The sequence below is a fragment of the Ziziphus jujuba genome, chromosome 1 (genome assembly GCF_031755915.1).
Source record: "Ziziphus jujuba cultivar Dongzao chromosome 1, ASM3175591v1".
Classification (NCBI taxonomy): domain Eukaryota; kingdom Viridiplantae; phylum Streptophyta; class Magnoliopsida; order Rosales; family Rhamnaceae; genus Ziziphus; species Ziziphus jujuba.
In genome coordinates this window covers 6,795,141-6,823,088 of record NC_083379.1, presented here as the reverse complement: position 1 = coordinate 6,823,088, position 27,948 = coordinate 6,795,141, and the positions used below count along the sequence as shown (strand labels likewise).

The window sequence follows — 27,948 nt, the reverse complement described above, 5'->3', positions numbered from 1 at the left end:
ATAATATTATTATATTATTATATATATAAGATTATATTGTAAAATCTATATAATAATAATAATAATAATATATTTTATATTGTATATTATATACACATGCACGATATATTATAGATTATATATAATAATAAGTATAATTATAATAATAATAATAATATATATATTATATTGTATAATATAAACACATAATAATAATAATAATATCAATAACATGTGATTTAAAAAAAAAAAAAAAAACTCCTCATCCATTAACACCATTTCAATACTACTAATTTATGATTTGTTATCAAAGTATGGGACCTTCCAACACCTTAGAATATGAACTTTGAATGTCTAATGAGTTTTGTTAGCATTAATGTGGTTGATAAAATCGATTTGTCTGGACATATTCTCTAAAATAAAATAAAAGTTTTATTGATGATAAATATATTTGATTTAATGATTGTATTACTTTTTCTTGCATGCTTTCGGTTTGAATAATCTCCTGCATCTTTTCATTTTTATCTTTTTCTTATTCATCATCTTGAAAAAGTTGATAGAAATAGGTGAATCAATAAACAAGTTTGTCAAAAGCATCTTCTTCTTTTTTAAGAGTTTCTACATCATATCTTGATTCAGAATCATCAATTTCTTCAAAAAATTCATAGCATGACTCACGTACTTGCTTATGATTAACATGATCATGTTTAGGATTCATAAAAAAAATTGAGATTAAAGAATTGAAAAAAAAAAAAACTTAAACCCTAAAACAGAAATATGAGAGATTTAAAAACTAACAAAATATTAATACCGAAATTTTTAAAAAATCAAGAGGTGTCATTTATTAATTTATAGCTAAATATATTTAACTTATTTGGTAAATAAAATAAAATAAATATTAAATAATAGTACATGCAAAAGAATATTTTTTAAATCTTTAATTATAGTTATACAAACCCATAAATATATATTTGGTAAATAATATCAAATCAAATATTTTATTAAAAATTAATTATATATATGTTTGGTTATATCTATAAAAGATAAAATAATAATTGATAAATAATAAATAATAATAAATAAAATAAAAATATTTCAAAATTATTATTATAGGTAATTAAATTATATTAAAATTTAATTTTATATATATTTAGTTGTATAAAAAATAAAATAATAAATAATAATAATAATAATAAAATAATAAAATGTGTATTTTGGAGAGAATTTAGGAGAGTGGATATCCATACGATTTTTCTTTTGTATAGTGTATAAATATAGATTATATAGGTTCTTTTAAATAAATTGAGGATGGGCCAACGTGCAATTTGAATCGGATGCTTGAAATGTGATCAAGGCTCTCAATGAAAAACGGCTCATGCTTCCTTCATTGGGCGGCCGAGCCTCTCTTCAAAGATTTTTTGTTGTATTTTAATTTTGGAGAATTTGGCCTTTTCCCCTCATCGGCAGGACTTTAACAGAATATACCTCTTCTTCTTTTATTTTTTTTGTTTTACCTTTCTATTTTTCAATAATCCTAAAATACTCTTATATCAAAATTAAATATTTTTACATATATATATATATATATATATATATATATATATATTTTTTTTTTTTAATATTTTCATTTTTTTCTTATCCCGGTTTTTCTCTTCTCCTTCATCACTCTTCTCCCAAAGCTGGCTCACCTTTCTCATTCATGAAAATTTCTTCACTTAGTTGCCTTTTTGCCAAACAACCTGGTTTTATCTCTCAGGTCACTAAAATTCCATACATACCTGTTCAATTTGATGGTTCGGAATTTGGAATTAGGGTATTGTGAAGAAAGAGGATTTTAAAAGAATTAGGGTATTGCGTTGCCACCTCGTTACAAAAAATTCCTTTTTCTTCCACGCAATCCAATACCCAATAGCCCAAACCCTTCTCCATCGTCTTTTCGTTTCCTCTGCCTTTTGTTTTTTTAAGAAAAAAAAAAGCATTACATTACTCAAAAATTTAATTTAATATCCTTTTTCAACCTTCTCGTTGTTATTTCTTTTTGTTCCTTTGGTGTTTCTTCAACCCTTGTTTGTTGTTGCGCAGCATATACAATTTAGTGATTTCGACTAGTCTTTGTTGGCTGCTCCTCTTGACTCCTATTCTTTGCTGCAAGTAAATTTTATCTGTATCTTGCTCATGTTATTTATTTATTTTTTTCTGGGGCTTTTATTTTTTTATTTATTTATAATGAAAATCGGGATTTGATTGTGGGTTTTGATTTTTACTTTATAAGAATGGAAAATAAATACTTTTTTTGGGGTGGGTTTTGTTCAATTGTTAGTTTGTTTTCGTCTTTCCTTTAATATGTATCTGTATGTAGTTATTCAGAGGTTGTTTCTTCCTTAAAATTTTTTTTGGTTAAGCATTGGTTTTTACTTTCGTTATGACCACAATGAAATTGGGTTTTGAAGTCCTACTAACCAGCTCATTTGTTAGAGTATTATTTAGCTTGATGATTGACTGCGACTTCTTCAATTTACAAACTAGTTTCCTAACAACTAAATCATCTCTAACACATATCAAATGTCAAGGATTTCTTTGCAGAGTATATTAAAGGACATCCAATTCATTGTCATGGATTGACTTGATCATGATATTGCTTATTCTTAACAATGATTGCTGCAATTGATGACTAGGTATTATACTGTGATTGGGTGAGAAAGATTTTTGGAGTTAAATTATTGTTTAGCTGTGGTTTATGTTTCATCTCTTTGCCACGACCTTTTCAGTTTTAGTTTATCTTGTTGATTTGTTCTTTTTAGGTGCTGATAGAACTTATGTAATTAAGCACATGTGCCTTACCGTGCATTAGTGTTATTCATGACTGCCACTAATTGATTTCAACTGAAAAAAATAGATTGGATGTCAATATTGACAGAATACTCACTTATGGTCTATGTTATACTAATTCACATCTTATTTTGAGGTTGTCTAAAATAAACGCGGTGGACTAGTTTTTTAGTATTAAGGTTAAGTTGCTGTAACGTAATTTCCAACGATTTATTTGTTTGTTTTAGTAACTGTAAAAAATATATGTAAATAAGCTTTCTCTCTTTAAGATATCTAAAAATTTACTCTTTGAACTAGTTTTTGTGTTACCATTTCCTCTTTATTTTTCTTGCACTTGCTAAACTTTGTTTATGTTGGTAAGAGGGACTTCTCTGATCTCTTTCATCCATCCAGAACCTTGGCTTGACAGTTTGTGTGGTTTAGGGAATGGACTGGATGTATTTGCCCACTGTCAATCTTTGTGAATGATGTTCAGTGGGTCAAACGCTGCAAATTCTTGCAACATATTTAAGTGGAAGTGGCATGGTGAATCTTCTTTAATTACAGGATTGCTTAACGATGTAACTCCAGAGATTGAATTATCTTATTACAGAAGGGTACCAAGTCCTGGTGGCGAGAGCCCTTCAGGGCTTCTTAATGGTGAGAGTTTGAATGTGGAACCAATTGCGGATTTGGACCTTTTCTTTGAAAGGCTCTACAGCTACTCTTGTGAGGAAGGGCTTTGGTGTATCATTATAAAATGGATTGTTGAGCTTCTCAGCCTGGGTTTCACCATATGTTTCTCAGGATTTTTCTTATTATATGTTGATTGGAATGGCCTTTGTAATGCTAAGTGTGGCATGGATGCAGTTGAATTTGGAATTAAGACCTATGATCTTGCTAAAGAAGCTCTTTATCAGCACCCATTAACCCCTCTAACACTTTCAAAGGCTATTATTGTTGGATATTTGGGTATATTTTCCATTTATTGACTCTTTTGTTTTGTAGGATTTTTTGCTTAGCTAAGAGTAACTCTTGGAATCCGTCATTTCTATTATAATAGGTATGACTCAAAATTTGATATGCAGCAATATTTGGTAGTGATTATACTGAATGTATCATTTTTTTAGGACAATGACCAAGATTTTTTCTTGCAGTCTTGATGTTACAGATAATGAAATTCAAACCATGCCATGGGCAGCGATTCTTGAAAAGTTTGTCCAGCTACAAAATTTGCACCAGCTTTGTGTGGTTAATGATCTTTCTGCTCATGATGTGGTGATGCAATTGATGCGGAAGGAAAACTACTTGATCGGAATGCTTAACAAGGGAGTACTTGCACTTCCAATCTTAAAATGGGTCCCTGGTGCTGGTCCAACTGTCAAATCTGGTTCAAAGGGAAAGTGCCGTCATTTGATACTGACTAAAACCCTTGAGTGGACCTTAAATTGGTGCATACTACAGAGCATGTTTGATAGGTATGTTAAACTTGACTATGCATTTCTTGTCATGGATTTCTGTTCATATTTAAGATACATATTTTGATTGGTGCGTACAGTTGGACATCTGTCAATATGTAATATGTAAAATGTCCATTTCATATTTTTTAGACAATATGTAGAAGACAAGAAGTTATTTTTAAGTTTGGCAGTTCTTACAAGTTTGTTCTTTTCAAGGGATGGTTACTTCTTATCCTAGATGCTTTATTGAACTTTATACCTTGCATTTACAAGGTGGCAATGCAAATTAGAGATAGTCAGACAACCCTTTATAACGAGGAAATTTAAAATGTTTAAAAACTTGATATAATTAAACCTGTGATTTTATCCAAGGATTTGACTTTTGTTCATTTTCCAGTAAAAACATGTCACGTGTAATTTTCTGTTTGTAATTTGATATCTTAGAATGAATAAATTTTTTGCAATCAATTTATTTAGTTTGAATTCTGATTTTTCCTTATCTTATTTACAACTGATAATTTAAAAACTTAGAACCCAGTGGAGTTGGAAGGTTTGAAAAAAGCACACATTCGAGATGGCGTTGCAGTGGTGCAATATCTTGTCTGGTTGGATAAGCAGGTAGTCCGTGAAACTTGTGCATCTGTTTATTTCTTGGACAAGTAGTCAATATACCCTTTCTTGAGGAAAAGCTTTTTATGAAAACAATAAAACTAAAATAAATAAATAAATAAATAAAAAAGATGTCTAAGCTTTTATTGCATATACGGATGTAGGAGATATATGGGGTTTCTGGTTACTTCTTGGAGGGAGACGAAGTGACTAAGAAAAAGCAATTGTAAGTTCATTTTTTGTTTTTTGTTTTTTGTTTTTTTTTTTGGTTTTGTTAGGTTGTTATGCAACATCTAACATTTGATTGAAATACCAGTTGCGATGTATTGTGGTCTAAATATTGCCTGAAAGAGGAATGTAAAAGGACATAAACCGTATTAGACAATTTGTCAGTACACAGTTTGTGTATATTTCTATGTGTCTGCATGCAATGCTCTGCTTGTGCAGGTTCAATACACACCAATCAAATAATGATGCAATGATTGGTCATAGAAGGTAAAATTTCACCATATAAAGATAAATAAAGTGTTTTCCAATTTCAAATGAACTTTGACATGGATATGCTAATTCCTACTTTAGCAACCACTTTCAAAAGCTAGCATGACATTCTATGTATAACAAATTCCAATATATCAAGAGAAATAAAGGGTTGTCCACTTTTAAAATGAACTTTGACATGGATATATTAATTCCTACTTTATCAACTACTTTCAAATGTTTTTGTTAAAAAGTGATATAGTTGAAAATGCTATACTGCAGTAAGTGCTAATCTATATAAAGTCAGTGGTATGCTCGAGATGATGTCATAAACCAGCTTGTACTTCCACCTAAAATTGGCAAACAGTCAGAAAGACCAAGAAAGAAGAGGATTCAATCTCAAGGAGAGGAGCATCTTCAATATAGATGAAGGGGATGCAAACAGATTGGTCACAGCAGCCGATCATGCTCGGCCGCCGTACCTTTTGATCGCACTACCAACCAACAACACCATTCAACTGAAGGACCATAAATTGCTCTACGCTATATTAAGCCAATGGGGGCATGTAATGCGGTATTCGTGTGTTATGCAATGTAGTAGGGAATGCAATTAGTAGCTCAACCGCTAACATGTGTTTTGGCATAATAGACGTTGGTTTTATGTGTTCTTTTGTTGTCAAATTCATCTGTCGTATTGTTTTGATAACTTATCATTCCGTGTTCAGTTTTTGGTTAAGTTGTTTGTATGTTTCTTACTATTGCATGGATGATATTACTACCCAATGGTAATGACCGATGCATCGTCGGTAATTGACATTTGTACACCGTCGTAAAAGAATTACCACAATTCCATCCGGCAACTTCAATCATGTGTGTTCCAACCAATAACATGCTAAATGTAGCCTTATTAATGATAAATTCTGACAAACTAAGTGATCAAACGGCATTAAAAAATAACAACGTTCAATTTGTTTTTGATTCAAAAATTATCGAAGGTTTCGTCGGTAATTACCGAAACCCCTATGGCAATCACATTTTACCAATTTTTTGGACCCCACAAGTCCCCTTACGGGTGTTAAATGGAAAAACATGAAACATATGGATTATAAATTGATCTTAAGGAAAGAAAATCCCAAAATTGCTTAAAAATTTCTCAAATTGGCCAAAAAATTATGATGACTGTAGACTTTCGGTAATTCCCGATGAAATCCTCGGTAACCAACATATACCCTTTGGAAAAATTACCGAAGGTTTCGTCGGTAATTACCGAAACCCCTATGGCAATCACATTTTACCAATTTTTTGGGCTCCACAAGTCCCCTTACGTGTGTTAAATGAAAAAAACATGCAACATATGGATTATAAAATGATCATAAGGAGAGAAAATCCCAAAATTGCTTAAACATTTCTCAAATTGGCCAAAAAATTATGATGACTGTAGACTTTCGGTAATTCCCGATGAAATCCTCGGTAACCAACACATACCCTCTGGAAAAATTACCGAAGGTTTCGTCGGTAATTACCGAAAATCCTATGCAATCATATTTTACCAATTTTTTGGGCCCCACAAGTCCCATAATGTGTGTTAAATGTAAAAACATGCAAAATATGGATTCTAAAATTATCCTAAGGAGAGAAAATCCCAAAATTGCTTAAAAATTTCTCAAATTTTCCAAAAAAAAATACGATGATTGTACACTTCCAGTAATTCCCGATGAACCGTTGGTAACCAACACATACCCTCTGGAAAAATTACCGAAGGTTTCGTCGGTAATTACCAAAACTCCTATGACAATCATATTTTACCAATTTTTTGGGCCCCACAAGTCCCATAATGTGTGTTAAATGTAAAAACAAGCAACATATAGATTATAAAATGATCTTAAGGAGAGAAAATCCCAAAATTACTTAAAAATTTCTCAAATTGGCCAAAATATTATGATGACTGTAGACTTTCGGTAATTCCCGATGAAATCCTTGGTAACCAATACATACCCTCTGGAAAAATTATCGAAGGTTTCATCGGTAATTACTGAAACCCCTATGGCAATCATATTTTAGCAATTTTTTGGGCCCCACAAGTCCCATAATGTGTGTTAAATGCAAAAACATGCAAAATATGGATTCTCAAATTATCCTAAGGAGAGAAAATCCCAAAATTGCTTAAAAATTTCTCAAATTTTCCAAAAAAAATACGATGACTGTACACTTCTGGTAATTCCCGATGAACCGTCGGTAACCAACACATACCCTCTGGAAAAATTACCGAAGGTTTCGTCGGTAATTACCAAAACTCCTATGGCAATCATATTTTACCAATTTTTTGGGCCCCACAAGTCCCATAATGTGTGTTAAATGTAAAAACAAGCAACATATGGATTATAAAATGATCTTAAGGAGAGAAAATCCCAAAATTGCTTAAAAATTTCTCAAATTGGCCAAAAAATTATGATGACTGTAGACTTTCGGTAATTCCCGATGAAATTCTTGGTAACCAATACATACCCTCTGGAAAAATTATCGAAGGTTTCATCGGTAATTACTGAAACCTCTATGGCAATCATATTTTAGCAATTTTTTGGGCCCCACAAGTCCCATAATGTGTGTTAAATGCAAAAACATACAAAATATGGATTCTTAAATTATCCTAAGGAGAGAAAATCCCAAAATTGCTTAAAAATTTCTCAAATTTTCCCAAAAAAAAATACGATGACTGTACACTTTCGGTAATTCCCAATAAAACCGTCGGTAACCAACACATACTCTCTGGAAAAATTACCGAAGGTTTCATCGATAATTACCGAAACCCCTATGGCAATCATATTTTACCAATTTTTTGGCCCCCACAAGTCCCATAATGTGTGTTAAATGCAAAAACATGCAAAATATGGATTCTAAAATTATCCTAAGGAGAGAAAATCCCAAAATTGCTTAAAAATTTCTCAAATTTTCCAAAAAAAATACAATGACTGTACACTTTCGGTAATTCCCGATAAAACCGTCGGTAGCCAACACATACCCTCTGGAAAAATTACCGAAGGTTTCATCGGTAATTACCGAAACCCCTATAGTAATCACATTTTACCAATTTTTTGGGCCCCGCAAGTCCCATAATGTGTGTTAAATGCAAAAACATGCAAAATATGGATTTTAAAATTATCCTAAGGAGAGAAAATCCCAAAATTACTTAAAAATTTCTCAAATTTTCCCAAAAAATACAATGACTGTACACTTTCGGTAATTCCCGATGAAACCATCGGTAACCAACACATATTCTCTGGAAAAATTACCGAAGGTTTCGTCGGTAATTACCGAAACCCCTATGGCAATCATATTTTACCAATTTTTTGGGCCCCACAAGTCCCATAATGTGTGTTAAATGCAAAAACATGCAAAATATGGATTCTAAAATTAACCAAAAGCACCATTCAACTGAAGGACCATAAATCGCTCTACGCTATATTAAGACAATGGGGGCATGTTATGCAGTATGCGTGTGTTATGTAATGTAGTAAGGAATGCAATTAGTAGCTCAACTGCGTAACATGTGTTTTGGCATAATAGACATTGGTTTTATGTGTTGTTTTGTTGGCAAAGTCATCTGTTGTATTGTGTTTCTAAAATATTACGGATGATACCAAGAAGAAAAAACCCCAAACATTATGAAAAAGTTCTCAAATTGGCAAAAAAACTTGATTACCGTAGGGCCTTTGGAAATGAAATCTACGGTAATAGATTTATACTTTCTGGAAATATTACCGATGGTTTCATTGGTAATTATCGAAGGCCCTACGGTAATCAAGTATTTTTTGCCAATTTGAGAACTTTTTCCTAATGTTTGGGATTTTTCTTTTTGGTATCATTGAAAAATGTATATTTTGCATGTTGTTGCATTTAACACACATTAAGGGACTTGTGGGGGCCAAAAAAGTTGTCAAATGTGATTACTGTAGGGCCTTCGGTAATTACCGATGAAATTGTCAATAATTTTTCCAGGAAGTTTAAATTGATTACCAAAGGTTTCATCGGTAATTACTGAAGGCCCTACAGTAATCATGTTTTTTTGCCAATTTGAAAACTTTTTCCTAACGTTTGGGGTTTTTTCTCCTTAGAATCATTGAAAAATATATATTTTGCATGTTTTTGCATTTAACACACATTAGGAGACTTGTGGGGGCCAAAAAAGTTGTCAGATGTACCTTAGAGCCTTCGGTAATTCCCGATGAAATCTTTGGTAAATTTTCTAGCCAGTTTAAACGGATTACCGTAGGTTTCATCCGTAATTACCGAAGACCCTACGGTAATCAAGTATTTTTTGCCAATTTGAGAACTTTTTCCTAACGTTTGGGATTTTTTCTCCTTAGAATCATTGAAGAATGTATATTTTGCATGTTGTTGCATTTGACACTCATTAGGGGACTTTTGGGGGCCAAAAAATTGATAAAATGCGATTAACACTGGAGTTTCGATAATTACCGATGAAACCTACGGTAATCAAATTTTTTTGCCAATTTGAGAACTTTTTCCAAACTTTTGGGGTTTTTTCTGTTTAGGGTCAGTGATGAATGTATATTTTGCATGTTGTTGTCGGAAACATGCATTAGTGGACTCTTTGGAGTCAAAAAATATGTGAATTGATGTTACCGAAAGCGTATCGGTAATCATCTTTGTTTGAATTTTTATCACTACCAAGGGTCTTCTTTTCTCTTATTTTGTCAACGGTTATCATTACTAAAGCTAGATTCTGCATATTAAGATACCATTAATATAGGATGTCATAATATTAAACATACGATCTACATTGAAAATTTATTAAAGCACAAGTCAACAGCATATTTTTTTCTAAACAAGCTAATGTCTTCCGGGTCAAATAAAAGGTTCTCCTCACTGCTATTGTATTCAATAAATTTCAAAGTGAAGATGCCACAATCACCCCTACAGAATAGCATTAATGAATACCAACCACGTGAATTTCCACACGTAAGCACAATTAAACTGAAGCAATAGAAGTGGTTGAAAATGACAACACATTCATACCCATTATCTTGGCAGGGTGCATCTTTGATCATGGTCATCGTGAATGGCTCTAAAGTGGGAAGCACTTCCGGATTCTTCTCGTAATATCCCCCATACCTCAATAGGTAAGGCAGCATATACTTAAGGCATTTCGCATTGTCCAACTCTTTATTCTAGACATATTTATTTCCCATATTTGGATCGTATAAATCAATATGTCGAGCCTTCAAGTCCACACATGCTGCCAACCAATGGGCACCTCCATTGTTGATAGGGATGTACACCTGAAAATTAGAACGTAACGTCATTATCCACAAATTGGGAAACTTAGTCAGAATTTTTTTAAATATATGTATAGACTTACATAATCACATCTCCACCACGACACGCTAAGTTTGGGTGACTTCCCACGCACATAGCTACGAAGTGTCGAATCACATGAATAAGTGCTTCGAGATGCCTCCCATATGGGATAACGGCCTTTGATGGATGACTGCCAAATAATTAAATAGATACAATATAAAATGTCATCAATATAACATTCATGAATAAATACCGACAGATGTATTATCACTTACCGCACCAAACTACATAAATGAATATAAAACTTACCATCTCAGGTGAGGAAGAGGAGAGTGGAACGTGCCCTGGAAGTTTGGTGGTTTCTTTCTCAGCTTTGGATTGTTGCCTAGTAGTTCGTCGACTCTTAGAGTTGGGTGCTGATATGCTGCCACCGCGTCTCTTAGTTTGCATCTTCTTAACTCCCTTCTTCGATTGAGATCGCAAATTCCTTTTTGGTGCCATTATAAAATACAACCTATAAATGTAACTTGACAACATTAATAACTTTTTAACTACCTTTAGCCACATAGTCAACTATGTATGCATATATAAATAACCATAATCCTAAACTACGAATACATAATTTATATAATTCTAAACAATACAAAATAACAATTTCAATTTAAATTGCCAATGCTGCTCATTTTCATCTACATTTAAAGTTGTATATATATGTATATATATATACATATAACTACGTATAAACAATTTAAAATAACATAAAATTTGATCAAACACATTTATTTATCCAACCAATTCCACATTTTTTATCACTTCCAAAATTAATTTATATCAGTTTTAATTTTTAAGCTTGTGCCAAACTATAAACCTTAATAAACTCCATATTTTTTTCTCCTTTTGAACCCCAAAACTATTTATTAAAAAAAAAAAAAAGAAAAAAAGAAAGAGAAAAAAAAAAGAGAAGGCTGATGTCATCGATGATGTCATCAAAACGGCAAGTAGTCCGTTACGCACGCACAAAAACGACACGTCATAATTAACGACATGTCGTCTTAATAGGACGACGTGTTGTATGGGCTGGCCGACCAAACGACATGTCGTTAGTAAAACACAACACGTTGTTCGCTTCTCCTTCAACCTCCATCCGGTTGACCCGAACCCGCCCGAACCGAGTCTCGTACCCGAATTTTGACCCGGAAATTTCTCCCACCTCCGGCCACCGTTTCAGGCCAAACCGGTCCCATTTTTTTCGTCTCTTCATTTCCTACTAGTACCTAGTGTCAATCTATCCTAAAACTTAGATTTTAATAACTTCCATATAAAAACCTTAATCTAACGTAAATTTTTAACCGGTTTTAAACATCAATAAAGCAATTCACATTCCTAAACATATCACATTGTACTAAAAAAATGTTATATATTCTTAAAATTCCAAGTATTTGATGTAAATATGAAATCCACAATATATATACATCACACACGGCAATAAAAAAAAAAATTAACTGATGATGCTTATAAATGGATTAAAAAATAGAAAAAAAATAGATTTTTGTTTTTTAGTTGGAAAGTTAAAAGAATTTTTTGTGGTGTGGAATGTGGGATATGATGTGTAATGGGATGAAGTAAAAGTGTTTTGTAGAAATAGATTGAAAATTAATATAACAGGATATGAATATCTTTTAAAATTATTTTAAGGTTATAATTGATATTAAAAGGTAGAAAAAAAAAATGAAAGAGTGGAGGCATATTTCGTTACCGCCACGCCAAGGAGGGTGAAGGGCCAAATTCCCCTTTAAGTTTTTTTAGTAACTTTTTATTTTGTTGGGTTCCTAGGAAAGCAAATATTTTGGCCCATTTGGTGAGTCAGTGGGCGGCGAGCCAAGAATTATATGGGCGGATCGACCCAAATTGGCTCCCGTGAAACTGGTCGTTCCCCGAGTCTTGGCTCTTTTGTCTTGCCTTCTTCTTTTGGTTTCAATGAAACTTCAGTTCAAGCAAAAAGAAAGACATATATTATATTATATTTGTTTTCTAAAGCCCTACCAGCGGCATAGGGTTTAAGGCCTGAAGCTGTGGCAGAAAGAAAAAATAAAAGACTCTGAAGGTTGGGGTTTAGATTGTAGAGCCGGCTGGTTTTGCTTCTTGTTGAAAATGGCAGACCAACAGAAGGTAAAGAGCGTGCCGGTACTGCCATGGATGCGTAACCCAATTGATGTCAGCCTCTTTGAGGAATGCACACTCAGTCTTCTTCCTTGCCTCGATCCCAGGTACCCACTTAATCCTCCTTGCTTTTGCCTAGCCTGTTATCCCGCGATTTCCGATTCCTATTGTGTTGTGTTGTATTGGTATTTGCAAATACTCTCAATAAGCTTTAGGAAATCCTTACCCATTAAAGCACAAATTTTGAGCTTAATTATAATAGATGGGGAACTGAATTTTGTCCTTCTCTTAAGTTTCTTAAGGTTTTTTGGGTTTAGTATAATTGTAATGTTAATTTGGTTTTTCCATAAGGTTGAATGAGGCTTTGCAGAACATGGGTATATCCTCACTCTTTCCGGTTCAAGTTGCAGTTTGGCAAGAGACAATCGGGCCCGGAGGTTTTGAGCGTGACCTCTGTGTTAATTCACCCACTGGCAGCGGAAAAACTTTAGCTTATGCTTTGCCAATTGTGCAGGCATTGTCCAATCGCGCTGTTAAATGCCTGCGTGCTCTAATTGTGTTGCCTACTCGTGATTTGGCATTGCAGGTTAAAAGGCCTTCTTGATTTTACCCCTTCTTTTTTTTTTTTTGCATGTCAGTGTGTTTGATGAATAATCTTGGTTCTCTTATGACTCATGAAAGTAAAATGGCCCGAATTTTCTTCTTATTTGCTTTGATTTAGGTCAAAGAGGTTTTTGATAAGATTGCACCTGCAGTGGGCTTATCTGTTGGTCTGGCCGTTGGTCAATCCTCAATAGCTGATGAAATTTCTCAGCTAATCAAGAGGCCTAAACTTGAGGCGGGTATTTGTTATGACCCAGAAGATTTTTCACTTGATTTGCGAAGTTCAGTGGATATATTGGTGGCAACCCCTGGAAGGCTGATGGACCATATTAATTCAACGGAGGGATTTACACTTGAGCATCTGTGTTACCTTGTAAGCAACAGATTGTGTTAGTATTATTATTCATGCATCTGTCTGATGAATGAACTCTTAAGTTTCAATGATTGACTAATTTCCTTTGACTGAAAGCCTTTAGGGGACTGCTATATTTTAAGTGTGATCTGAGATTTCATCCTCTTTCTGTGATTCAAGTGGTACTTTCAAGTTTGATAAATTTTATCTTTAAATACATGAATTTCAGAGGGATTCAAGGCTTGTGTAGCTCTAATTTGAATTTTATAGTTCTGTATTGACATTTAAATGCAATTTTTACTGGCTTTTAATGTCTAGGCTGAGCCATCTAGTTAATTTAGCTTTGGTCTTCATCTTCTTCGCTATCATGGTTGTTGAATGGTTCATTCATTGGATGATTAGATTCTACTATCAATATAACCAAACTGGTTAGTGTGTAATGAGCAGAAGTAATCTTGAACAGGGAACACATATGCTGATGAGTTATGAGATTATGGGGTATGTATTTCAGGTTGTTGATGAAACAGATCGTCTGCTCAGGGAAGCATACCAGTCTTGGCTACCTACTGTGCTTCAATTAACTCGCTTTAGTGATGAAGGTTTCTTTCCTTGTGCTCACACTTTTCGACCTTCTTTGTTCGGTTCCTTAAAAACCATACGGAGATCGTGAGTTCTATCTCCAATATCCTCCCTTACTGTTTAGCTTTTAATGGAACTGCATTTTTGTTTTGTGCATCAAAAACACGAATGATCTCAATTTCAAGACTTAACACTGGATTCTATAACATAATTTTAGCCTTGAATGTTGTGAAGATATAAGAGTTATATATATATATATATATATATAAATTATCAGTTAATTGACTTTACTTTTCAATGCTGCATTTGCATTATGGATATGTTTCAAACAAATTTTGATTCTGAACTCTGAAGGTGCTGACAATAGGCAATTGTCAACAGTGGATGATATCTGTAGTTTTAATAATAACTTTTAGGATGAGAAATTTTTGTTCTGTGATGAGAGTCATTTTGGAGTATCACTATATCTCAAGCTTCAAATTGTTATTGCTGTTTCAAAAATTAAATTTACTATGATAAAACGAGCCTGCTTCTTAATGTCATTCTCAATTCTGTTGCAGGGGTGTTGAGAGGGGGTTTAAGGGTAAAAGTTACCCCAGGCTTGTGAAGATGGTTCTTTCAGCAACTCTGACCCAGGATCCAAGCAAGCTTGCTCAGCTTGATCTACATCACCCTTTATTATTAACAACTGGAAAAATGCGTTATCAACTTCCAGGAAAATTAGAATCCTACGAACTGGTATGCTATCATTTTTTCATTGGAAACTCTGCAACTCCTTTGAAAATACTTCTCATGCTGTCTTAAATTCAATAGAACTGCTAAAAAAAAAAAATAAATAAAAACTTGGATATCGCATTTAATTTCACTTTCCATTGCTGGAATGTTATCATTCTTAGGTGAAAATGACCAATACTAGGTGTAACATTGGAATTTATTTTCAAAATGAGAAAAGTTAAGGAATGCAGATCAAAGTTTATGCATAACGACAAGTTTTTTCAGTGCTTGATTTAACTTGTTTGAGGCTTATCTTTGCATGTAAGTTGGATAATTTTTTTTCTTTTTACGAATAATACGTTGATATAAAAGTAATGCATTGTTCATATAGATATCACATCATGGATTCAATTTATAATACATCCTACGCTAATATATTACTATTAGATACGTATATTTGTGCATTTACGATATAATGTGTCTTATATTTCCGTTGGGAGTGCCATTGCTTCTTCCTTAAAATTTATATTTGTTTGTCTTCTCCACAGGTTTGTGAATCAAAACTCAAACCGTTATATTTGGTTGCGCTTCTGCAAAATTTAGGAGGAGAGAAGTGCATTGTTTTTACATCATCTGTGGAGTCAACTCATCGTCTTTGCACCTTACTGAATTTCTTTCATGATTTGCCTTTCAAGGTCCAGGAGTATTCAGGCCTTCAACGGCAGGCTGTAAGAAGGTAATGTCTGGTTTTGATATGCATATTGTGTATTCTGTTCTCTTCAAATAACAACAAATTAAATAGGGCAGAACACATTGAAAGTAAGATAATATGGACAGATAGGATTCTCTGTAATTATGAACTTTAGAAGTGCCCCATATTTAGACTGCATTGTGACCAAAATTTTTTTAGCTTTGGTCTAGTTGGACTGAGGAAAACTTTCATAGCTCAATCCTCGATTAGTTTCCAGAAACTGCTCCGCATCAAACACATTGGAGACCTTCCATTAGCTTAATTTTGCTTGAACATGTATTTGGAAAGAAGCTGCATATCACTTGGGTAATGCATTGTAAGGTGTAGATTGCTTGATAAGCAAAATATTTTCTTCTCATCTACTCCCTTGGTTCATCTCTCCTTGCTTACTGATTTTGATGATTTCTAGAAGGATGAATGTGATCCACGTGAATTCTTTTTGTTAGCACTAAGTGTGAGCCATGAGAATAAGTGGGGAATCCATTGCCTTTGCACTTCTTTTGCAGCTGTGGACTTCTTGTCCCCTGTTTATGGGTATAATTTTTCATTGCATACAGTTTATGAGGTTCTTTTTAAATAGTTGACAAGATTTTGAAAATGAGAGTTTGTGCTGCAGCAAGACATTGAGACGATTCCGGGAAGGGGAGATCCAAGTACTTGTTTCATCTGATGCAATGACTCGTGGAATGGATGTAGAAGGGGTGAGAAGCATTATTAATTACGATATGCCTATGTACATAAAAACATATATTCATCGGGCAGGGAGGACTGCAAGAGCTGGACAGACTGGACGCTGCTTCACTTTGCTGCGTAAAGATGAGGTATTTCATATTATTGCTTCCTATGTTAGGCTCTTTTACCATTTTTGCTACATACATGGAATCTGAACAATTGTTAGTATGTTTTACCTAGCCCTATGTCCAGCTTGGAAGTAGCTTTGCAGTTTCAGTTGGCTGCGCGGCCAATGAGCTCTGTCCAAAACTGGGATGATTATTCAATTTGTAGATGAGCTGATATATTCTGCCTATCGGTTTGATTTAGGCTTGAGTATCGTCTGCCAATCTTGGTCCAATAATTGGAAAAAATGCACAGCTGAAAACCACTTGACCAAAGAAATAATGGATATTATACTGAGCTTAGCCAGCTGAGATTTTTTGGCATGATTTAGGTTATGTGTAATGATATTCATGCATATACATTCACCTCTGGATCCCCAATTGCATTATTTTTTCAGTTCTACACTTTCATGAGCTGAAAGAATTATATAAAGGACAATGAGAAAGTCAAAGCTTGCTTACAAATTATTCCTTTGATGTGTTCCCGTGTAAAAATGTTTTGGGAAGTGTAAACTACTCTCTGTTTTAGGTTAAGCATTTCAAAAAGCTGTTGCGGAAAGCGGACAATAACTCTTGCGCTGTTTACTCTGTTCCTTCAAGTTCTATTGAATCACTGCGCTCTATTTATACATCTGGTAATTTCTAATTTATCTTTTTGTTGAATGGATTTACTCAATTCATAGTTCTTTTGTCTGATCAGAGATCCAAAAGACTAAATTATAAAATCAAAATGATGGTATTTTAAGTTTTTACTTTTCCTTCTAGATCAGTTGTTATAATTCTAAATTGTTTTGATTTCTGCATATCAAATATCTGAAAAGCCTAATATTTGGCTTTCTGCATTTATTTACTTATCAAGAATCAAGAGGAAGAAGAACTGGGAAGTGGTTAAATTTTAGATGATTCATATGCTATAACCTAATTTGTAGCATTTGGATAATTTTTTATGACCCTCTTGAACCTTTAGTTGCATGTTCATGTTGTATAAGTCAAGTGGGAATTGATGTAATTATTTTACTGCTTAATTTCTTAAAAGAGAAACAGAATGAAATGTTTCACCATCACTGATTCTCTTTGCTGTTTTGCTACCAGCACTTGAGAAATTGAAAGAAACAGTTGAAATGGAAGCATCCAAGAAGCCTAAAGTTGGTTTCAAGTCTTCTAGCAGGGAAAGGACGTAAAGTTTATCTGTAATCATTCAGGCAGGTTTTGCCTACACAATGGATCAATTTCTGTTGTATTCCAAGCAACTTCAAGGCTTGAGTGATGCAAGTTTACTGTTCAAATTGGTTTGGAAATAGATCAAGGTGGGAAGACGAAATGAAAGATATATTGGAAGCTAAATTCAGGGTACTGAATTTATCCTAGTGATCATACACACTACAAATAGTATACAGTATGTATTTGTTTAATTTGTATCCGTCACCAGGATGGAGAATAATGATCAAATAGAAATTGCTGGCTCAAAAAAATTGTAAACAAACAGTACTTTATGTCTTCATCCGTTAGAACTTATAATCTCAGTTTACCTTTCTATTCAAACTGTTTTGTATGATATTGGCTGTCAGATAATATAGTATGCTGATTTGAAAATTAAACCATAAATTCATCAAACTTTTTTTATTTTTTAATTTTTTTTTTCACTTGTTTCATAAATAGTGACTGGAATAACAGAAGTAAAAATTTCTAAAGCATACATTGGAAATGATGAATGAGAAGTTAATCACTTTTTACAACATTATTTCTCTTTCCACCTTCCATTACATAACATCTCAAAAGAGAATTTCCTATAACAGTCCCTGCAAGTCTCCGTAGTAATCCCAGCAGCATCTCTTCAATACTAGTTAGCTGAACAAAAAGGAGTAAATACATGAAACAAAGACTGCGGACTTACTTGCAAGAAAGCTCTACCCCTCATATATGGCAAAGGGTTTTTTTAATGATTGAAGATGGGAAATGATCTGCGCATTTCCTTGAGAAAGTAGTAGTTTGAAACACTACCAGAAGTAGCAGAAGAAGAACAAGCAGAATAGTTGGAAACACTACCAGAAGTAGCAGAAGAAGAACAAGTAGGTGCTGAGGTTGGTGAGGAACCTTTGGAAAATGAAGCGAGAGAGTCATCTCTCTCCTCTTCATTAATAGTGTCCATCACCTTGGATGTTCTGTGCCTCATGACACTCACAAACTGTGGTGGTGCAACCTCAGTGATGAACCTTGCTATGCGAGTGTTAGCCATATCTTCCCGTCGTTTTTTAGAATAAGTGAGAGTTTGAGAAGGAAACTTTACTGGGGTAGAAAATGGAAGCAAACGCAGGAAGGAGGCTGGTTTTGGTGGAGGATGAGGATGAGCATTGACACAAGCTGAGTATTGGGTTTTATAGGGGATTCATTGGGTGGGCTTAGATTAAGCCGCTCGTCCTAATCCAGGAAAATGCAATTTTTAAGCAATTTTTAACATGTAGTGCCGGCACTTGCTTTGAATTGATGCTTTCAAAGACATTTCCAGGAACGGGGGGCAAAGTGTGGGAGCCATATTTGGTATGTGTCAAACACTGGGTGGAAAAATGAGATATGTTTAGAGATAAGCTTCCTTGTTGGGATTGAAAGCTTCCAAATTTTCACTTTTCTGAGCACATCAATTGAACATGCCGCGTTCCCCAGTTGATCTGGTTTGTATGGATCATGATGTTGACCAAATTGTGTTGACAAGTTCCATTTGCGAAGAAAATTGTGTACATTTGGTTGGTTCAAATTCATCCACCGGTTGCTGGAAAGGAATGGAAAAACATAATGACAACATGTGCTTATGATTTTTATTCATCAAAAAAAAAAAAAAAATGTGCTTATGATTTTTGTTCATGGTGAGAAAGTGGTTAATCATTGGAGCATATGAGAGAAAGATAAATAATATTTACCCCATTTTGTTGTATTTTAGAATTAGTTGGAAATAGAAAATAGAGTTTGGCATGTTCTTCATAAAAAAAAAAAAAAAGATTAAGTTTTTTAATTAGACAAATAAAAATAATAATTTAATAATAGAGATATCCAGCTTGCAAATGTGCCTTTAATAATTGGACCATTTCTCTATTACCATCGGGTTCATCTTCAATTCCTATTTGTGTTCCATTTTGTTAAAGAAGTGATAGATTATAGTATTAATAAATCTAATATTCAAGAAATACCATGCTCTGAATAACTTGGAGGTAAGGAGATGAGAAGAAATGAGAAAGAAAGAGAGACAAAGACAAAGACAAAGCAGTTGTTCAGTAGCTTTCAATTGTCCAATAACCAATTCTGATTGACATTTAATCAAGTCCATAACAAATTTAGTCATGGAAGAGGAATGGATTTCTAATACATATTTACTAAGTTACTGTAAAATCTGCAAAAGGGAATTTCTTTTCAAATCTTCAAAGCAACTTTATTCCATTTTCATTTTTTATTTTATTTTTGTGTATACTATTTACACAGCTGTAATGAACATCGATAATGCTAAAAAAAAAAAAAAAACAAAAAAAAACATTTAAAATTTTTGAACACAAATCATGTGTCACAGTTTTTTTATTTGTTATTTGTTTTATAATTTTAATTACTCATTCATTCATTTTTTTTAAAATTTATATAAAAGTAATATTGTAAAGCTAAATTATTTTTTATTTTTTATTTTTTAGTTAAAAACAAAAATCAATGTAGGAAGCAGTTTCTTTTGGTTTGTAAATTTCCCAAAAAAAAAATTTCCAAAAAATATCTTCGAAATGGCAATAGCAAACATATGCCATAATCCCCAATTCCGTACATCTTCGCAGTCCCAAATTTTCAATTCTAGAGGGGTTTCAGTTTCAGGGTTTTAGACTCTGTATACTTCTTTCTTCTTCCTCTGCCCCCCAACAACCAAAGATGAGAATTTCACTCCTTTCTTCGCCGATCCCTCCATTACTGCGCCGCTTTTGCTTAAACCCACACTCTCTCTCTTCTCTTTCACAAACCCCATCTTCCCCAGATTCCAAAGACCGCGACTTTACGCCAGCCAATGTCATAAACACTCTTCTAAGCCACAGGAGCGATCCAAGGTCGGCATTCACTTACTTCAAATGGGCTGAGAAAATGCGAGGCTTCGTCAAGGCTATTGATGTTTTCTGCGTGTTGCTCCACGTTTTGATGGGTTCGCCTGACACTCATGGGGCTGCCCGCAATTTGCTCAACCAGTACGTTTCCAGTGATTCTGGGCCGTCTCTTGTTTTCGTCCATAACTTGGTGGATTGCGGGGAAAGGTTTGGCTTCGAATCTGATTCGCTAGTATTTTGTTATTTGCTGAATAGTTATATTAGAGCTAACAGGATTGAAGATGCCATTGATTGTTTCGATAAGATGATTGATTGTAAGATATATCCTTCGGTTCTGTATATGAATATTCTCTTAACAGCATTGATTAGGAGAAACATGTTTACGGAAGCTCAAGAATCATATAACAAGATGGTTGTGAGAGGAATTTTCGGTGATCAGGTCACTGTGCATGTGATGATGCGTGGCTTTATGAAGGAAGGGAGGTTTGAGGAGGTAGAGAACTACTTTGTGGAGGCAAAGCATAGAGGTGTAGAACTTGATGAGGCAACTTACGATGTCGTTATTCAGGCTGTTTGTAAGAAACCCAATTCTGATTCCGCTTTGAGGCTTTTAAAGGAAATGAGAAAAACGGGTTGGGTTCCTTCTGAGGGTGCCTTTACTAGTGTCATTGGGGCTTGTGTGAAGCAGGGAAATATGGTAGCAGCATTGAAACTTAAGGATGAAATGCTGACTTGTGGAAAACCGTTGAATTTGGTGGTGGCAACAAGCTTGATGAAGGGTTACTGTGCGCAAGGCAACTTGAATGGTGCTTTAGATTTGTTCAATAAGTTAGATGATGATGGACTTACTCCAAACAGGGTTACGTATGCTGTCTTGATAGAGTGGTGCTGTAAGAGTGAAAACATTGAAAAGGCATATGAGCTATACACCCAAATGAAACTCATGGGTATACAGCCTAACGCCTATATGGTGCATTCTTTGTTGCGTGGATTTTTGAAATCCAAATCATTACATGATGCTTCTAAGCTATTTGATGAGGCAGTTGAGGCTGGTGTTGCAAACATTTTCGTGTATAATAATTTTTTATCTTGGCTTTGTAAAGAGGGCAAAGTGAATGAAGCTTTTGGTGTATGGGATGGTATGATCAAGAAAGGTGTGTTGCCTAATGTAGTATCTTTTAACAACATGATACTTGGCCACTGCAAACAAGGGAATATGGATATGGCTATTAATCTATTCTTAGAGATGATTGAAAGGAAGTTAGAACCTAATGTGATTACATATTCTATTTTGATGGATGGGTATTTTGCAAAAGGTGATACTCAATGTGCTTTAGATGTCTTTAACCAAATGATGGCTGTAAATTTAATTCCTTCAGATTACACATTTAACACTATCGTTGATGGCTTATGCAAAGCTGGCCATACATCTGAGGCAAGGGATATGTTGAAGAAATTTATGGAGAGGGGTTTTGTTCCCAAATGTATGACGTACAATAGCATTATAGATGGATATACCAAGGAGGGTGCTATCAGCTCTGCACTTGCTATTTATAGAGAAATGTGTGAAGTAGGGGTTACTCCAAATGTTGTCACTTGCACCAGCTTGATTAATGGTTTTTTCAAAAGCAATAATATTAATCTTGCTTTGAAAATGTGGAATGAAATGAAAAGTAAGGGCATTGAATTAGATGTTACTGCATATGGTACTCTCATTGATGGATTTTGCAAAGGTAAAGACATGGGACATGCCACTGAGCTTTTTACTGAACTTCTTGAAGTTGGTCTATCACCAAATGCAGCCATTTACAACAGTATGATTACTGGATTTCGGAATATAAGAAACATGGAAGCAGCTCTTGACTGGCATAAGAAAATGATAGATGAAGGCATTCCTTGTGACATAAAAACATACACTACCTTAATTGATGGATTACTGAAAGATGGAAAGTTACTCTTTGCTTCAGATCTTTACTCAGAGATGCTTTCTAAGGGCATTGCACCTGATATCAAAACATATACAGCTCTGATAAATGGCCTTTGTAACAAAGGACAGCTAGAGAATGCTTGCAAGGTCTTGGAAGAGATGGCTTTGAAGAGTATCACCCCTAATGTTCTTATTTATAATGCCTTGATTGCAGGACACTTCAAGGAGGGGAATTTGCAAGAGGCTTTTAGGTTGCATGATGAGATGCTTGATAAAGGTCTTGTACCTGATGATGCAATTTATGATAATCTTGCAAATGGAAAGTTCAAAGCAGCAATAAACTTGTCAGAACTTCATGTGCCTAGATAATCAGTCAAATGGTTATTGTCTTCAATCGTTTCTTTGTTCCCACTGAAAGAAATATTTTGATTGTCAATGCCGATCAGTTATCAATGTTAAATCTAGATCAAAAATCTCTGAGAAGGTAAGGTCCTACAGTGACTTGCTGACTACTTTTGAATACGAACTTGCTGCTAATTTTTTATTTATTTATTTTATTTTTCATTTTCTCAATGATTTTCCTTATTTTTTACACTAGGTCAAGCTTTTCTTTGGCTTAATGGAGTAAAAAGGAAAAGATGCCAGAGGTTACTAAAATTGTTTTCCTTGCAGTTCTGCAGTATAGCAAGGTATAAATCATTACCTAGGCTTGTGATGCGTTTAATGATGTTTCTATTTTGGATTTTGGTTTTACGTTTTTGATTTTTAAACAACTAAAAGCAGTAAAACATTTGATAGCTTCTTTTTTTTTTCCCCCCATGTGTGCAAAGAGGCTCGAGTTTGAATCACCAGTACCAACGTAATTGTCTACTCTCTTGAGCTTTCTTTCTTGGCTCTGCGGTGGAGAGTCTTTTGCTTCATTTAGTGCAAATTGTGAGTTTCCCTCATACCATATACTCCATTTATTGGGTCCGTGAAAAATCTGCAGTATTTTGAGAATCATGTTATTTAGCTCTCAAAAATCTGCAATATTCTATTTGGTTGCCTGGATTTAGGGACGGAGTTTTTAGGCTGAAAAATCATGGTTAAACCTATTACTATGGTTTTTCTGTTTCAACAAAATTTGGTGGTTATGTTTTTCAGCTTAGATCTGAGAGATAATATGGTCTTTCTTTGAATTTGATCTTGGTGGTTTTGTGCCTCAGCTTTAATCGGCTCTACTGCCATGCTACAGAAAGCTGCCTGGCTCACTGGTCGTACGACCAGCTCGCTTACTCGTGCTTCTTTTCGTGCCGTGACCAGCCGCCCATACTCTATAAGAAAAATATAATAGGATATATACAGAAGCATTAAAATTTATTATGTTATCCCAAATTTTTGTTCGAGAGCTTAGGAAATATGACTTGTTTTGAACTCCTTTCTAAAATCTAGAGGTGCAGCTTATTAATGCATCATAGTGAAGAAATGTTAGATAGTTTGGATTGACAGATGAAATGTTGACTGATCAGGAGTAATATAAAACTAACGATCATGTCTTGCATTCCCTAATTCCTAATGCAATGCGGATGACAAATTTTCCCAGAATATTTTTTAATCAAACAGTGCTGTTTACTTTCTGCTTTTTATCAAGGTAAAAGTTAGTAGGAGCTGGGGAGCTGAACTCCGATTGCCAGATGCCGAATTCCTTCTTTGCCCACTTTGTTTACCTATGTACATGTAATGGAGCAAATTTTTACAAGGAAACTTGTAGCTGTTGATAAATTAATCTCTTTTTGGACTGGCTTTCAACTATAATTTGTTTTCTTTTGTGAATGGAATCCCCTCGATGGCATTGTGTTCACTGTTGTACTTTTAAGTAAAAGTTTAAATCCTTGACGATATTGTTGACACAGGAAAACAGAACAAATCTGAATCAAACAAAACAAATAAATGAAAATAAAAAACAGACAGAGACCTTCCTACTTGTAAGCCAATATGTTAGTTACTTTGTCTAAACGAATATATTCCCTTAGTTGCCATTACTTTATATCAATTCAAACAAGGCTGGGCACCAATGAAAAAAAGGTAAAAGAAGGAAAAATTTTCGAACATGGCGAGGCGGTACATGAGTCCTACGAATCACATGGTTGGAAACTAGGACGATGTGGACTACACAAAGGATACGGATCATGTCCGATGCAGCCATGGGTCTGGCCCAAGGCTATCACCATCGTCACGTTTTCAGTAATTCTACAGTGTCCTAGTTATGCTGCTGGTTCATTTTTTATTTTTTATTTTTAATTATTATTATTATTATTATTAATTTTTTTTTTTTTTTTTTTTTGGGTTGGTATCAACTTCACGGTTGCCCCTTGTCCAACGCAATAGACAGTCATAGTTAGAGAGAAAGAAAATTAAAAAAGATTCAAAATGAGAATGGTCCACATTCAAACATCACTTTCTAATTTATGTGTTTGGCAATCCTCTTTCTTTAATGGAATTGTTTCCTACTGGAGATGATAATGATGCATGAGAAATGTCCACATAGGGCGGCAGGAAGATAAAACCAATATTTTAATGCTCTGGATTGCGATGGCAAAAAGGAGTAGCATGGTTTTGCCGGGTCTATTCTAGTTTTACTATTTATTTGCTGACAAACTTGTATATATGAATATTTATATATATATATATATATATATATATATATATATATATATATATATATATATATATTTGTTTGGTATTTTTATGCACGTTTCATTGTCTTCCAAGGACAATTCAAGTAGCCAAAGGCATCCTTTTTGTAAATTAGATTAGGGAAAATGCTACTGAATGTCAAATTTTGGATTCTCAAATGACATGAGAATATATTATGGATACCAACCTCTTCACGGCATAGATTTTCGATTAGTTTTTTTCATCAAAATAGAGGGGTATTCTTTTAGATATTGAAAAGTTGGAATTAGTCTTATTATGAATAAAGATAATGGTGATGGTTATGTTGGTGATGATCAATGATGATATATAGATATAGATGACGATGTGCTATGGAAGTTAAAGGATATGTAAAGGACAAGGACGAACTTTTTGATCCTGTGGTGGAAATCATGCATCGTTCTCAAGTTTTTGTTTGTTATTGTATTCACGGATTTGGATCAAAACATCAGGATGTAGAAGGAGGAGAAATATAAGTCAAGCACACAATATTTGAAGAAATGCATACCACATATTTCTTAGCCTTAATTAGTACTCCTAATAAAATGGTTCATATATACGCTCTGTTTTGTTAAATTGAGAAATGTCTTAGCCTTTCAGATGGTAAATGTTTTAAGTGTTCTTTTACTTTAGAAAACTTCAATTTCAAAATTCTAAATCTTAGCACATTTCTATCCATCTATCTATGTATATATATGGAAATATATATGTATATGTAAACGTCATATTTTGCTCAAGACTTCATTCGAATTTGGATTTCTATATAAACTTTGGTATTATAAATAACCCCCAAGGACAAGTAACCAGCTGTAAACTATATATTTTGTATAAGCTGAAAAAAATCTGTGCACATACATGCATATGGATGCATTTAAATTCCACACGCGTTGAAGTCATGGCGTTTGAACAATAACGATGTCGCAGCCCCAAAAGGACGGATAATTCAAGTAAGCACACAGCATAAGAATTAACTAAGACTCTGTTGGGATATTTTTAAGATACTTTTGTCACTATTATTTACTATGCTCTATTTGCTAAACTTTTTTACTCACAATTCGGCTCAAAACAAGTATGGTTACTACAACTACCGAAAACTTGTAATTTTGAAGATCGTGGTACTTATGGTACGTACTAGTGGTACTTATCATGACTAAAGATCATATATATTTATATATATGTATATTATGATCCTTTAACTAGTGGTACTCGTGAATGTGGAATTCAGATAAAGTACTAGTTTTACAGAGAAATTGATGATGGAGATTGATAGTCAAGTCCATGCATATTTGAGATCATAAAATTACGGCCCATTGCTATAATATTGCAGATAAACATAAAGGAGTATTGTGCCGTGTGGAACAGGGCAAACAGTTAATGAAACAACCAAAAGAAGTTGACGAAAATTTGATAATTTTCAGATTATAATTGGTTATCTGTTGATGTCTTGAGAACCATATTATTCCAGGAAAAAAAAAATGGATAACAATCTGTCAGCTACTAAGTGGTGACTGAAGCCGACCATTAAAGAGTAGCTCCAAATTTTGTATTTAATTCATAAAGCAGCACTTCTTGCCAAATTTCCTCTGCATTGCCAGCGTGGTTTCATCTATATACATAAGTAATAATATGCCTCAAAAAAGCTTGTACTGGATATCAATTTCATGGATGCATGGTATAAAATAAAGTACGTGCCAAATCTAATAGCCACATATAGGTTTAAAGGACTCATTAGTCAGCTGCACATAAAATTAAGTTCCCTAATTTAGGCAAATGTGAAGGAGGGATTAATTATGATTGATAGTTGAGTGTTTGATCAATCAGAAACAAAAAATTTAATTGTGATGTTTTCCCAACATTTCAATATGTTATAAGAAACCTACAACTTCCTTCATTAGTGGGTTCTTCCAATTCTAGTTCATGCCCAAACATAAAGCAAACATGTCTTAAAGTTGAAGAGTATGGAATTAAGCAAGGAGAAGATTTGTTCAAGGATGGATTAAATACCTAAACAAAATTAATTTGTTTGCCAAAATACCAGCCATTAAATGTCATTTTTGTAATTAAATGAAAATCCATGGGTATTCTATTTACTACAGCCTCTATATAAATCAAACTAGAGCAGTCAAATTAATTAACCTTCAAGCAGCTTTTGATCACTTCATCCCTGCCGGTGTATTCATAAATCATATCCATATTATCCAATTCTATCTTAAGCAGAAAGTAATGGCAAAGATCCAAATAGCTCCAATAGGCCTCCCACTTCCAGTAACCATTAGTAAACCAGCTCTTTTCTCTCCCAAGATTTCCTCTTTGACTCCATTCTCTGCTGTTGCACCAGCTCGCTTTGTTAGTGCAGTCCACAGGCTCCATGTTCATATCTCTCTGGAAACAATACATGAAGAGGAGAATGAAGACCACTTTCACGAAACGTTTAAGTCATCGCCGGTTTCTATCACGTCGATGTGCTCCTTGGAAGTGCACAATCCGTTGTCATCCTCCTACAATTCTTCTCACAATTATCAGTGTGCTTAATCAGTTCAATATGACTTGATAAATGTAATGTAGTAGTTATTATTATTATTTTAATTTTATGTTATGGTTCATGTTGGAACTATC

General features: G+C 34.0%; 3 protein-coding genes and 1 long non-coding RNA gene across 10 annotated transcripts; 3 read left to right on the top strand and 1 right to left on the bottom strand.

Annotated features, from left to right (window-relative positions):
• The first annotated feature begins 1,598 nt into the window (after positions 1-1,598).
• Positions 1,599-6,155, top strand: LOC107413801 (uncharacterized). 2 transcript variants are annotated; one of them, XR_001581094.4, is made up of 6 exons: positions 1,599-3,850; positions 3,945-4,265; positions 4,779-4,865; positions 5,021-5,082; positions 5,173-5,351; positions 5,616-6,155. It is a non-coding gene; the product is annotated as an uncharacterized LOC107413801 (long non-coding RNA). The 2 variants fall into 2 exon arrangements; XR_001581095.4 differs by lacking the exon at positions 5,173-5,351 and having other exon boundaries at positions 1,602-3,850.
• A 6,388-nt stretch (positions 6,156-12,543) lies between these two features.
• Positions 12,544-18,189, top strand: LOC107414131 (DEAD-box ATP-dependent RNA helicase 1). 3 transcript variants are annotated; one of them, XM_016022237.4, is made up of 9 exons: positions 12,549-12,919; positions 13,223-13,398; positions 13,534-13,788; positions 14,279-14,433; positions 14,907-15,084; positions 15,609-15,796; positions 16,428-16,632; positions 17,177-17,282; positions 17,740-18,189. In XM_016022237.4, the coding sequence occupies exons 1-9, from the start codon at positions 12,865-12,867 to the stop codon at positions 17,826-17,828; spliced, it is 1,407 nt and encodes a 468-aa protein (XP_015877723.2). In that variant the 5' UTR covers positions 12,549-12,864; the 3' UTR covers positions 17,829-18,189. The 3 variants fall into 3 exon arrangements, with proteins under 3 accessions (XP_024932483.1, XP_015877723.2, XP_015877714.2); XM_016022228.4 differs by having other exon boundaries at positions 12,553-12,919; positions 13,164-13,398; XM_025076715.3 differs by lacking the exons at positions 17,177-17,282; positions 17,740-18,189 and adding an exon at positions 16,724-17,170 and having other exon boundaries at positions 12,544-12,919; positions 13,164-13,398.
• Positions 18,190-18,583: 394 nt separating this feature from the next.
• Positions 18,584-18,883, bottom strand: LOC107413845 (uncharacterized). Its single transcript, XM_016021896.1, has one exon. It carries the CDS (start codon positions 18,881-18,883, stop codon positions 18,584-18,586), a length of 300 nt encoding a protein of 99 aa, XP_015877382.1.
• A 1,467-nt stretch (positions 18,884-20,350) lies between these two features.
• On the top strand, positions 20,351-24,403 carry LOC107413870 (pentatricopeptide repeat-containing protein At3g54980, mitochondrial). 4 transcript variants are annotated; one of them, XM_048462911.2, is made up of 5 exons: positions 20,693-20,918; positions 21,071-23,122; positions 23,237-23,327; positions 23,469-23,571; positions 23,844-24,403. In XM_048462911.2, the coding sequence occupies exons 1-2, from the start codon at positions 20,825-20,827 to the stop codon at positions 23,005-23,007; spliced, it is 2,031 nt and encodes a 676-aa protein (XP_048318868.2). In that variant the 5' UTR covers positions 20,693-20,824; the 3' UTR covers positions 23,008-23,122; positions 23,237-23,327; positions 23,469-23,571; positions 23,844-24,403. The 4 variants fall into 4 exon arrangements, with proteins under 4 accessions (XP_015877421.3, XP_060667616.1, XP_060667613.1 ...); XM_016021935.4 differs by having other exon boundaries at positions 20,351-23,122; XM_060811633.1 differs by lacking the exon at positions 23,469-23,571 and having other exon boundaries at positions 20,351-23,122; positions 24,269-24,403.
• The last annotated feature ends 3,545 nt before the right edge of the window (positions 24,404-27,948 follow it).

What these genes read in the sequence shown, in the direction of transcription:
- LOC107414131 (XM_016022228.4), top strand. Translation starts at nt 12,804, where the DNA reads ATGGCAGACCAACAGAAGGTAAAGAGCGTGCCGGTACTGCCATGGATG. An exon ending in AATTAGAATCCTACGAACTG is followed by an intron (nt 15,085 to 15,608) that starts GTATGCTATCAT and finishes TCTTCTCCACAG; the next exon opens with GTTTGTGAATCAAAACTCAA. An exon ending in CAACGGCAGGCTGTAAGAAG is followed by an intron (nt 15,797 to 16,427) that starts GTAATGTCTGGT and finishes TTTGTGCTGCAG; the next exon opens with CAAGACATTGAGACGATTCC.
- LOC107413845 (XM_016021896.1), bottom strand. Translation starts at nt 18,883, where the DNA reads ATGGCTAACACTCGCATAGCAAGGTTCATCACTGAGGTTGCACCACCA.
- LOC107413870 (XM_060811633.1), top strand. Translation starts at nt 20,545, where the DNA reads ATGAGAATTTCACTCCTTTCTTCGCCGATCCCTCCATTACTGCGCCGC.